General features: G+C 48.9%; 1 protein-coding gene across 2 annotated transcripts in view; it reads left to right on the top strand.

Moving 5' to 3' along the window:
* The first annotated feature begins 1,953 nt into the window (after positions 1-1,953).
* TMPRSS15 (transmembrane serine protease 15) overlaps positions 1,954-12,041 on the top strand; it is a 67,444-nt gene continuing 57,356 nt past the window's right edge. For both annotated transcript variants that reach the window (XM_081003680.1, XM_081003679.1), the window contains exon 1: positions 1,954-2,282. In XM_081003680.1, coding sequence (XP_080859806.1) covers positions 2,138-2,282 — 145 coding nt within the window. In that variant the 5' untranslated portion in view covers positions 1,954-2,137. The remainder of the gene's footprint in view (positions 2,283-12,041) is intronic.

Raw genomic sequence — 12,041 nt, 5'->3', positions numbered from 1 at the left:
TTAGAATGATGTTGGAATGAAGCTAGGTGGTTTAAGCAGAAATGCCATAAAGGTGTATGTAAAAAAGGATTGATAAGAGATGAAAATTTAAAGTTATAGTATATTAAGTTAAAGGATCATGAGAAAACAAAGAGGGAAAGAAATTGCTGACTTAACTAATTGAACTGGAATACAAAAAAGGGAGGTATGAGGAGGTCAGGGAAACAAGGATATGAATGTAAGCTATGGAAAGATTGATCTATTTTTCTTTTTTTTTCTTTTTAAGTGTCTTTTATTTTTTTATTTTGTATTTTGTATTTTTCCTGTATTTTTACTTCTTGTTTTTGTGTAATTCTTTTTTTCCTGAAATTTTAATAAATATCATTTTTTTTAAAAAATACTTCTTGTCATTAAAATAATCATTTCCAATCAAAACAATTATTTGACATGGCATTTTACCCCTACCAACTTCTTCTAAAATGCTCCACACAAGCGTACATGTGAACAAAAACGTAAAAAAACAACATGTGGCCATAGCTCAAAAACCTGACCTGATTGAGCAAAACCAATGTGATTTTTGGATTCAGCGCATCAGATTCGTCCTAAATCAACTGAAAAAAACGCAGACAACAAATTTGTTGTTGACCAGTGTAATCAATAAAGATGTGGCCATTTCAATCCCAATACAGTCATACCTTGGGTTGCAAATGTGATCCGTGTTGGAGGCACATTCGCAACCCGCAGCGTTCACAGACTGAAGGACTGCGTCTGAGCATGCCCGTGATGTGATTCGGCACTTCTGCGCATGCACGTAAAGTCATTTTGTGTTTCTGTGCATGCTCGAGCGCCGAAACCCAGAAGTAACCCATTCCAGTACTTCCGGGTTCGGCGCAGTCTGCAACCCGAAAACACGCAACCCACAGCATTCGTAACTCGAGGTATGACTGTTGTCATTTTTTATGCTTCCCACACCCAAGGCCCAGTGGCCTCAGGCTCACTCTGATGAACTAAATGGAAAGGAAATTGTTGTAAAGCTCCCAGAATGAAGGAGAAGGGGGGAAAGCTGCCTGCATTCCCTCCCCATTCAGATTTCTCTGCCCATGTGAACTTCACATGTAGAAATGGGATAGGATAGACTAATGGGTGAACTCTTACAAAAATAGCATAATCAGGGGAAAAAATCAATGGTTTTACTTATCCCTATCTTTATCCAGGGGAATGTGGGTGGCACTGTGGGTTAAACCACAGAGCCTAGGGCTTGCCAATCAGAAGGTCGGCGGTTCAAATCCCCGTGATGGGGTGAGCTCCCGTTGCTCAGTCCCTGCTCCTGCCAACCTAGCAGTTCAAAAGCACGTCAAAGTGCAAGTAGCTAAATAGGTACCGCTCTGGCGGGAAGGTAAACGGCGTTTCCATGCGCTGCTCTGGTTCGCCAGAAGCAGCTTAGTCATGCTGGCCACATGACCCGGAAGCTGTACGCCAGCTCCCTCGGCCAATAAAGCGAGATGAGCACCGCAACCCCAGAGTTGGCCATGACTGGATCTAATGGTCAGGGGTCCCTTTAGCTTTACTTATCTTTATCCAGGAATGGAAGATCATTTAAAAACCTCATGTAAGGTGACAGTATCTCTTCAGCAAACCCTGGGCAACTGGGTGTGTGGTTTGAAGATAAGTGGTTTGAATGTGAATGGACCTTTCCAAGCTGACTGCCACTGTTTCTAGCAGTTTAGAACTTTGATTTCTTATCTTGTTGGTGCAAAGGTAAATTGACACCAGGCTTCCAATACCTCTAGCCTAGTAGCAATATAGAATGTCACATTAATTTCACTGGTAGATAAATGGTAGAATAATAATAATGTAAAGTTGACAATTAACATTTATAACTTTGGGTGTTTTGTTTACATACGTTATGTTGAAAAATATTATCTTTGTAAACAGGAGTTACATTTTCATACTATGTATATGTTCCTGAGGACATATCATTACACTGGATGACAGAGAAACCTGAGCTGAAATGACTGAGTGTAAATGAAGATTAAAGTTGCAATTAGTTTCTAATCACCATCGGTATATAAATATCTGCTCAAGCAGATCATTGTTCTTGTTATTCTTACATGCATCGGGTGGCAATCCTTAATTTGTCACCATTTTCCATCCTGAAATGAACCTGATAAAAAGATCAAAGAAAAACTGCATTCCTCTTACCAGCTATGAAATTTTGTTTGCTGCTCTGTTTACAGTATCATTATGCATTTGCATTGGATTATTAACACTTTTGTGGTTCGAAAGTAAACCAGCCGAACAAGGTAAGGAGGTAGGATTCAGTCTTGAGCTCTGAAGTCAACTGTTCATGTTACTTTAATTATTTGTCATGTTTGATGCTAGACAGATGTACTGCTGCTTTGAAAAAGAATCATTATACATAAAAGTAGTGAACCCTTAGACCATAATTTAAATACTAAAGCATATGTTCACTGAGTTAATGACAGAATAGAACAGGGTGACTTTAAAGTTGATATGAAAGTTGCTTTTGTACTTAGCCTTTTGTGTGAATTCCTTTAATTTACAAGTTTGAGAATTGATTGTATGAGCTATAGGGCACTTGCTTAAATCAACGGAATGTTACAGTGCATTGAACAAAAAGACAGATGAAGGAAAAATAAGTTCTTTTGTTGAAGCATGTTTGGCACCACATTCTGCAAAGTGCTAAGTGTTTCTAATATGGCAGTACCCCTGTGGTACATTTTACTAATAAGTAATTCAACACTTGGTGGGGACGCATTGGTTCGAATCCCCGCAACAGGGTGAGCTCCCTTTGCTCTACGCCAGCTCCTGCCTACCTAACAGTTCGAAAGCACGTCAAAGTGCAAGTAGATAAATAGGTAGGGAAGGTAAACGGCATTTCCGTGTGCTGCTCTGGTGTCGGGTGTTCCATTGCACCAGAAGCGGCTTAGTCATTCTGGCCACATGACCTGGAAAAACTGTCTGTGGACAAACGCTGGCTCCCTTGACGTGTAAATTGAGATGAGTGCTGCAACCCCAGAGTCGTCTGTGACTGGACTTAACTGTCAGGGGTCCTTTACCTTTACCTTTTAATGCAACACTTTGAGTCCCATGTTACATTTGGAGAACATGTTAAATTTGCCACAGAACTGTCACCAGAAATTATATTTTCATGGGTGATTGATCCCTGTCATCATCATCACCATCATTTACTTGTATGCAACCTTTCCATAATAAACGATGCTTAGGGCAACTCACAACATCAAAAAGATAACATGGTTCACTAATGGTGTCATGCCCAATCGCATGATGTCAGTCTCTTTGCATCTGCTAGTGACAAAGCGTGTTCTCCATAAAAGAGAGCACGTGTTGCGGTTGGGGGAACATGCCACCCTGCAGTGACTGTGCAGATTTGGTGAGGAACCCAAGCATTTAAATGGTTAACTTGGGTTACTGGGGAGTTTTGAATGTTGCCAATTTGGAGGTGGGGTCAGAGGCCTTAAATACAGGGCGTCCAACGCTGGGCGTCCTCTTGGCCTTTTGCACTGATTCAGGAGCAGTCTGCGTTTGGAGACGGTTGTATTTAGGCCTTGCTAATTCGAATCCGCTTTCTGATCCCTTAGCCCCCTTCTGCTTGTCCATCCTCACTCCTCCTGTTCTCTCTTCCTACCTCCCTATACCTTCCTGTGCTTTGAATACCCTACTTAATTTTACTTTTCTGTTTGTTTGCTTGGGGGGCGACAGGAGATCGGCTGTGGGTGGGGACCCCCCCCCCCCAGCCCCGGGAGGCTTTGCCTCGCCGCCCCTCAGGCCCCGGCGGTGGCCTGCGGCGGGGGGAGGTTCGCGGCGCCTCCCGCCTGCGCCGCGCGAGCGCCCTTATTTAATTCTTCGACGCTCCGCGGCCGCGGAGCGTCGCCGGGCCTGCTCGTTCGCACCCCCTCCCCCCCCTCTATTAGGAGACTCCCCGCTCGGGGAGCCGGGGCGACTCCGCTCCGGCGCGCCCGCCTGCCCGCGGAGTCCCGGCCGGGGGGCCGGCCCTGGGACGCGGCGCGGCGACGCCGGTCGCCGAGGCCCGTCGTCCGCGCGGGCGGGGACCCGCGGGGCCGCGAGGCCGCTTACCTGGGCCTCCCGGGGGCGGCGGGCTCGGCCGTTGGACCCCGGCGCTGCGGGCGGCCGTTGCCGCGGTTCCTGGGGCGCGCCGGGCGCTTTCTCCGGCTAGGCTCTAGGGAGTCTTTTTTCCGGTCGGGGGCCTGGTCGCCGCGCGCCTTTCGCTCTGCGCGCGGGGCCTGCGCGGCCCTCCCTGGGTCCTTGGGCGCGGCCTGTGCCTGTCCCATCGGGGTGGCTGGCTGCGCAGTTGTGAGGCCTTAATTTTTTCTTATTTTTCTTATTTTTTCTAATTTTTCTAATTTTCCTGGCACGCAGGGGGCTGGGAGAGTGCCTGCCTGCGTTGCGTGCTGATTGTTGGCCCTCTTGTGGCCGTTGGCTGCACTGCTCCTGATTCATCTTAGCTCCCCCAGTGGCAAGGCGCGGTATTGCGCCTCCTCCCCCCCCCCCCTGCTTAGCTGACTCAGCCACTGAGCCTCTGGTAATTGAGAGGCCCTCTGCTGGCTGGCTAGGGGAAGTGCAGGCTCACTTCCCTTTGGCTCATTTCGTAAAATAAGCTGACATTTAGTCAGTATATATAGACAATTAGATAGATAGATAGATAGATAGATAGATAGATAGATAGATAGACAGATAAGTGGACGCGTGGCTCCATATTCCAACGTTGGTTTGAATTCAGGGCGTCACTTTGTTTCTTAATTATCCCGACACAGACAAGTTGGTTGATTTATTAATTTATTTTAATTGAGTTAATTTTGCTTTAATTCTTATAATTTTGATTTATTTTACTTCTAATGTTTTGATTTAAAAGGCTGACAGGTAGCAGTGGTGCTTCGGCGTTGTTGGTGTATGGGCCAGCAGTGGTTCACTCATTTGAAGCTTGTTAGATTTATTGGTCGTGTTGCTTGTCGAGTTTATTGATAATAATATTATTTCCGCCTAGCAGGTATGGCGCCAAAGAAGGCTGCTGCTCGTTCGGGTCCGGCCACCGTTTCAAAACGGCCTATTAAGGGTCCATCCCAGGCGTTCCGCTCACCCCCGGTGGGTCAACCTGCAGGGCGGGTGCAATCCTTGGTAGCAAGTATGGCCGGTGACCCAGCAGCCTTATCTCGTTTTGCGGCCGAAATGGACGGCTTCCTTCAACATTGCTCCACCCAGTCGTCGGTATCTGGGAGGCCGACTCCCTCAGCAACGGCGTCGTCTCCGGTTTCGCCGTCATCTAGTGAAGATGGGAGAGAAGGGTCATCGTCAGGCGGTTTGATTGTGGACCCCCAGTTAGCCCAATCCCCTGTCTTACCTGCTGTCCGGGGCCGGTCACGCGGGTCTGGCGGTCCCGCCAGAAGGGCCTCAAGAAAAAAGGGCCCCTCCGTAGCTCCTGCCCGTCGGCGTACGTCTGCTCAGCCGCCCGCCGAGGTGGCATCTGGTTCTGGCCTCTCACTTGTTGTCTCTCCGCAGTCAGTGTCAGCTCCATCCCTGCTGAATCCTGATTCCGAGTCGTCCATCGAGGACAGTCTTCCTGTCCCGGCCAGGAAGTCCTCAGGAGGGAAGCGTCGCCACAGGAGAGCGTCTCGGAAGCGTGCCAAACGGAGGAAGGACGACACTTCTTCCTCTTATTCAGGTACATCATCTTCTAGTTCCGATGATGAGGGTAACTCCATGGAACTTTATTGGGGTTTCGGCGAGTCGGTTTCGGGACTTCCACGGTGGGCGTGGGAACGAAGGGCCAACACACATCGGGCAAAATACGGGGCTACCCTGGAGTATAGGGATGGTGTGTTGGTTCCCGACATAAAAGTCTCAACCAATTCTGCCAGGGACATCATACCAGGCTCACATTTGTCGGCAAAGTTGCGGTCCAGGATTTTGAATGGCCGCTACATAGACATGTTCAAATTGCTCCCACCTTCGGAGGAACAGGAGAAGGGGAGTTCTTCTGCTAAGAAACGCTCTGGGGCCTCTGCCGCGGACCGGACATTCGAACATTGGCTCGATTGTTTCCAGGTCTTCGCTGGCGTGGTGACGGCAGCTTACCCTCGGAGATCTCTTCATTTGATAGTTTATCTATCTATTGTTCGCTCTGCATTCACCAAAGCTGGTGAAAAAGCTGCGATCAAATATGATGAGAATTTCAGGCGCCGCGCTGCCAGGATCCCTTCGGCCCGCTGGGATCGCAAGGATCTCGATGTGTGGACCACCTATGTAGCCCCACTCATTGATAAAAAGGCGCCGGAGCAGCAGAAGCCGAGGATTTCTCTTTTTAGGCCGGGCCGGCGTCTGTTATGCTGGGATTTCAATAAGGGCTCCTGCCAGCGTCCAGCGTGCAGATTCGCTCACTCGTGTGAGAAATGCAATGGATCGCATCCTGCCTCCTCTTGTTTTGGCGGTAGGCGGCCCTTTCGGGGGGGAAGGGGGGGTTCTCAGCAACCCCCCAAGTCAGCCCCCCTTCCTTCCACCTCAGGAACAGGAAAATAGTGTATTGTCTTCCTTGGCTCATACCCCTGTTCGTTTGTCGACCCTTCGAGTTTGGTTGCAGTCTTACCCCAATAGGGTTGCTGCACGTTATCTGGTTGATGGTTTTTCCGCTGGTTTTCGGATTCCGGTAGCCATGCCTCCCGTGGCACGGAATCCTTCTAATCAAAAATCAGTTTGCGAGCTGCCTGAAATCGCTCGGAAGAAGATTGCAAAGGAGGTGGCTATGCATCGTATGGCTGGTCCTTTCAGTGCTCCCCCATTTCGTAAGTTGCACGTATCCCCATTGGGCATCGTGCCAAAGAAAGCCCCAGGCGAGTTTCGCTTAATTCACAATTTATCACACCCTAGGGGCACCTCAGTCAATGACGTTATTCCTCAGGAGCTTTGCTCTGTGAAGTACGCTTCTCTTGATCATGCGATCAAGATGATTCGGAAGTTCGGCCCTGCCGCCTTATTGGCAAAATGCGATATTGAATCGGCATTCCGTTTATTGCCTATTCATCCTGAGGATTTTTGGTTACTAGGTTTCCAGTTTGAGGGCAAGTATTACTTTGACAAAGCTATGCCTATGGGCTGTTCAATAGCGTGTGCCGCTTTTGAATCTTTTAGCACATTTTTGGAGTGGGCCCTCAAACAAAAAACTGGATTGGGCGGAGTCACTCATTATTTGGATGATTTTTTATTGGCCTCGGCGCATGATACCGGCAACTGCGCGGTGCTGCTGCATGCCTTCGCTGACCTTACGCAAGAATTGGGCGTTCCGCTTGCTGCGGAAAAGACGGAGGGTCCTTCGACCCAGCTGACTTATTTGGGTATCCTCTTAGATACGGTTTCTCAAACTTCCAGCTTGCCAAAGGATAAGCTGGTTGCTTTGAAGAAAGTCATAGAGGAATTGCTCCCTTTGAAGAAGGTGTCCCTGAGGCAACTCCAGTCGCTATTAGGGCACCTGAATTTTGCCTGCAGGGTAGTGGCGCCTGGGCGCCCCTTTTGTTCACGCCTTGCTCGACTTACGGCGGGGTTGAGGGCCCCGCATCATCGGGTCCGCCTCTCTAGTGAGGTGAAGGCGGATCTCTGCATTTGGCTTGAATTCTTGGAGGAATTCAACGGGGTATCCCTGTGGCAAGGCACGTTGAACTTGCATAATGATTTTCAAGTGCAATCAGATGCTGCAGGTTCCTTGGGCTTTGGTCTGTATTGGAAAGGCAGATGGTGCGCCATGCCTTGGCCACCCGCCTGGCAGGGGGAAGCCATAACGCGGGACCTAACTTTTCTTGAGTTTTTTCCCATTGCAGTGGCAGTGCACTTGTGGCTCGATGAGTTCAGGGACCGCCGTGTTTGCTTCTGGACCGATAACCAGGCGGTGGTGAACGTGCTGGCCAAGCTGTCTTCACGCTCCCCCAGGGTGTCGGCCCTTTTGAGGGCCTTTGTTTTACATTGTTTACGTTATAATATAGTGTTTTCTGCACGTTTCATTCCGGGGGTGTCTAACGAAATTGCTGATGCTCTGTCCCGTTTCAGATGGAGCGGTTCAGACTTCTGGTTCCAGAGGCTCGGGAACGTCCGGAATATTTCCCGGATCATCTCTGGAACCTTGGCAGCAATTAGTTTTCCAGGGAGTAGCTGCATCTATTTCCCCCTCTACCCTCCGGTCATACACTAAAGCATGGGCTGACTTTTTGGCCTTTACCCAGCAGTCAGTCAGTGTGGTAGGGAAGGTTCCACCCTCCACTTCTCAGGTGCTGAGATATTTGGCGCACCTTTTTCAGTTGGGGCGTGCAGCCAAGACAATTAGGATTCAGGCAGCGGCAATAGCGTTTTTCTCTAAGTCATATTTTGACAAAGATCCTTGTGCAAAGTTTGTAGTGCGTAGGGCCCTGGAAGGTTGGAGTAGGCTATGTCCTTCCCGACCCGCATCCCGGCGCCCGATTTCATTCGACTTGCTTAGCAGGATGCGTAAGAAATTGCGGAGTGTCTGTTGGTCCGCATATGAGGCTCGCCTTTTTTCGGCAGCCTTTTCCATTGCCTTCTTTGGGGCCTTACGGGTGGGCGAGCTGGTGTTGGAAGTTCACAGGGATGGTCGTTCTAGGGGCCTATTGCTCCAGGACATACAGTTATCCCCGGTGGAGCTGAGACTCACGATTAGGAATTCAAAAACAGATCAGAAGGGTAGGGGAGCCCTTATTCGTCTCCCGGCTACGGGGGAAGCTGGCCCCTGCCCCGTAAGAGATGTTAGAAGGTACCTGGCTGTTCGCCCCCCAGGGGAGGGTCCGATGCTGCGGCATGAGGATGGGCCGCCTCTGACAAGACACCAGTTCACAATGGTGATGCGGAAGGCGATCATCGCTTGTGGCGATTCGGCTTATGGTTTTGCCCCCCATTCCTTTAGAATTGGGGCGGCTACGACTGCAGCGCATTGGGGCCTGTCGGCCGACAGGATAAAGGAATTGGGTCGTTGGAAATCAAATGCGTTCAGAGATTACGTCCGTTGACAATTTGGTATGTTTACATCTGGTTTGTTGTTTGTTTTGCTTTTACCTCAGGTTTAGCGACTGTTCGCATCTGGTTGGTGGGGCACAGTATCGTGCATTGGGCTGGCATCGGAGCCCGGCAATCCGGATTAGGACCAGGTATCGGCCTTCCTCCACATGTCCACTTGGCTTGGCTGTCCAGACGGGGAATGCGCTGGTCAGAGTTCCTGCCGCTGATTCGGAGGCAGATGGTGTCGGAGGGGCCTCCTGCAGCCATTGTGGTGCAGCTGGGTGAGAACGACCTGGTTTCCATGGACTGTTTTTCGCTACGTGCAGCAATTTTGGGCGACCTCGACGTGCTGCGGGCTATGTTGCCGACTGCAAAGATAATTTGGTCAAAGTTTTTGCAACGGCGCGCGTGGAGAGGGAGTCGTTGCCCGGCTGCCATCGAAAGGGCCAGAAAACGTGTCAATTCTGCGGTGGCAAAAAAAAAAAGGTTTTCGAGTTGGGTGGTGACGTAATCTCACATCCCGAGATTATTTCTCAGAATGAATCATTTTTCAGAGATGATGGTGTGCACCTTTCGGCCTTAGGGAACGAGGCTTGGCTAGGTGCGGTGGTGGCTAAGCTAAGGGATTGGCTGGGCCTGTGAGTGGTTTGGCGGTGAGCGGAGGGCTCCATGGCGGTTAGGCATTGGTTAAATTTGGTTGGTGGAGGGGTAAGTGCCTACCCCTCCAATGGTGGTGCGGAAATGGGAATTCCGTTAAAGGAATCCAGGGGCTTGCCATTCTTTCGTCCTTGTCCCTGGTATCGGACTTGGGCCGTGCAAGCCCCACCGGAACATGAGGGTGAGAAGTGTGAGACTGATGCCCAGCTTCACTTTCTCACCCAATACTTGTTTCCCACGCTGGCTTCCGCTGGAATCCGGAAGTCAGCTCTGTCCCTGGGGCAAGGACAGATAGTCATAACCAATGCCTAAGCAACCACTCACATTTTGTACTTTGAATAAAGTTGTGGCCAAAATTATGCCAAAAACCTTAAACAAAAATTGACGTGTGAAGTGTGAATTTTTTGGGGGGGTGGCATTGTGGGACTCAACACGCAAAGCGTGTTCTCCATAAAAGAGAGCACGTGTTGCGGTTGGGGGAACATGCCACCCTGCAGTGACTGTGCAGATTTGGTGAGGAACCCAAGCATTTAAATGGTTAACTTGGGTTACTGGGGAGTTTTGAATGTTGCCAATTTGGAGGTGGGGTCAGAGGCCTTAAATACAGGGCGTCCAACGCTGGGCGTCCTCTTGGCCTTTTGCACTGATTCACCCGCCCACCCTCCCTTTAAAAGGGGGGGGGTTTTTTTTTGGATCTTGACCTTGCTATGCCTGTCATGGGGTCGTCCGCCTTGGTGCGGGGGCCTGGTAGGAATTTTGCCAATTGGCTGATTGGCTGGTGCCATTTGGTTTTTGCCTACTGCGTAGCAAATCGTCACAACTTGTAAGGTTGGCGGTTAGGCATTGGTTAAATTTGGTTGGTGGAGGGGTAAGTGCCTACCCCTCCAATGGTGGTGCGGAAATGGGAATTCCGTTAAAGGAATCCAGGGGCTTGCCATTCTTTCGTCCTTGTCCCTGGTATCGGACTTGGGCCGTGCAAGCCCCACCGGAACATGAGGGTGAGAAGTGTGAGACTGATGCCCAGCTTCACTTTCTCACCCAATACTTGTTTCCCACGCTGGCTTCCGCTGGAATCCGGAAGTCAGCTCTGTCCCTGGGGCAAGGACAGATAGTCATAACCAATGCCTAAGCAACCACTCACATTTTGTACTTTGAATAAAGTTGTGGCCAAAATTATGCCAAAAACCTTAAACAAAAATTGACGTGTGAAGTGTGAATTTTTTGGGGGGGTGGCATTGTGGGACTCAACACGCAACCAGGAACATGAAGCAGAGGCCATGAAAAAATTAAGCTGCATTTAAAGGGATAACACGAGGAACATTGGATTTATTTAAGAGATTGCTTTTCAATCCTTGCTGTTTTTCAGAACTGGAAAAAAATAAAAAATCTTAGGCTGGATTAAATAATTTAAATATTTAAGGTGCTATTTTTAGATCTCAAATGACTGAAATGAACTTTATTTTATAAGATTACCAATCTGAAAGATCAAAATGACTGTAGGAAGGTATTCTCTACATTCACCAAAGCAATACATGAGTTCTGACAGAAAAGGTCAGACATATCTGTGTCAAATCAAAGCAGCCTCTTTCAAAGTGGTACATCAGAGAATTGTATCTATTTCATGCCCAGAGGAAATAGCATTAATCCTTAGTTCTTATAATACCCTGAAAGTATTCAATTTCCTCAGCATGATTTCCTGTATGGGATAAAATTGGCTGCCTGGCCATTGTCCCTTCCTTAGACAGAAGTGACACAACTTCCATAGCTGATGCCAACTACCGTGTGTGTGTGTGTGTGTGTGTGTGTGTGTTGCTACAGGAAATTTCCGTCATTCCTGTGCAGTAGAAGTGTAACTATATAAAAGAAAGCATTATGTCCAGGCTTGCGGTTGCAGAGGTGGATTTAAGGGAGTTTGACTGCACTGGTAGCTGAACCTCAGCGGAGCCGTAGGAGACACTGCAACTATTATTTCGAACAGAATGTGACATGTGAAGGGTTTAGAATTTTGGCATTGCCCAAAAGCTGCTGAAATTTGAGATCCCAAGGTCTGCCACTGCAAGGTTGGGTATTTACACCAAATCCATTGTCAGAGATATACTTCAAAATTGTGAGGAAACTGATAAGCATAACATAAGGTTTGTCACTCATTCCTCCTTGATGTTGTGGTTCCATTTTGGAATTCACAGAAAGTACAAAGGTAAAGGTAAAGGGACCCCTGACCATTAGGTCCAGTCATGGCCGACTCTGGGGTTGTGGTGCTCATCTCGCTTTATTGGCCGAGGGAGCTGGCATACAGCTTCCAGGTCATGTGGCCAGCATGACTAAGCCGCTTCTGGCGAAGCAGAGCAGCA

The sequence above is a fragment of the Podarcis pityusensis genome, assembly GCF_964106645.2.
Source record: "Podarcis pityusensis genome assembly, chromosome: 4".
Taxonomy (NCBI): Eukaryota; Metazoa; Chordata; class Lepidosauria; order Squamata; family Lacertidae; genus Podarcis; species Podarcis pityusensis.
Note: the sequence above shows the minus strand (reverse complement) of the source record. Positions and strands in the feature narration are given on the sequence as shown.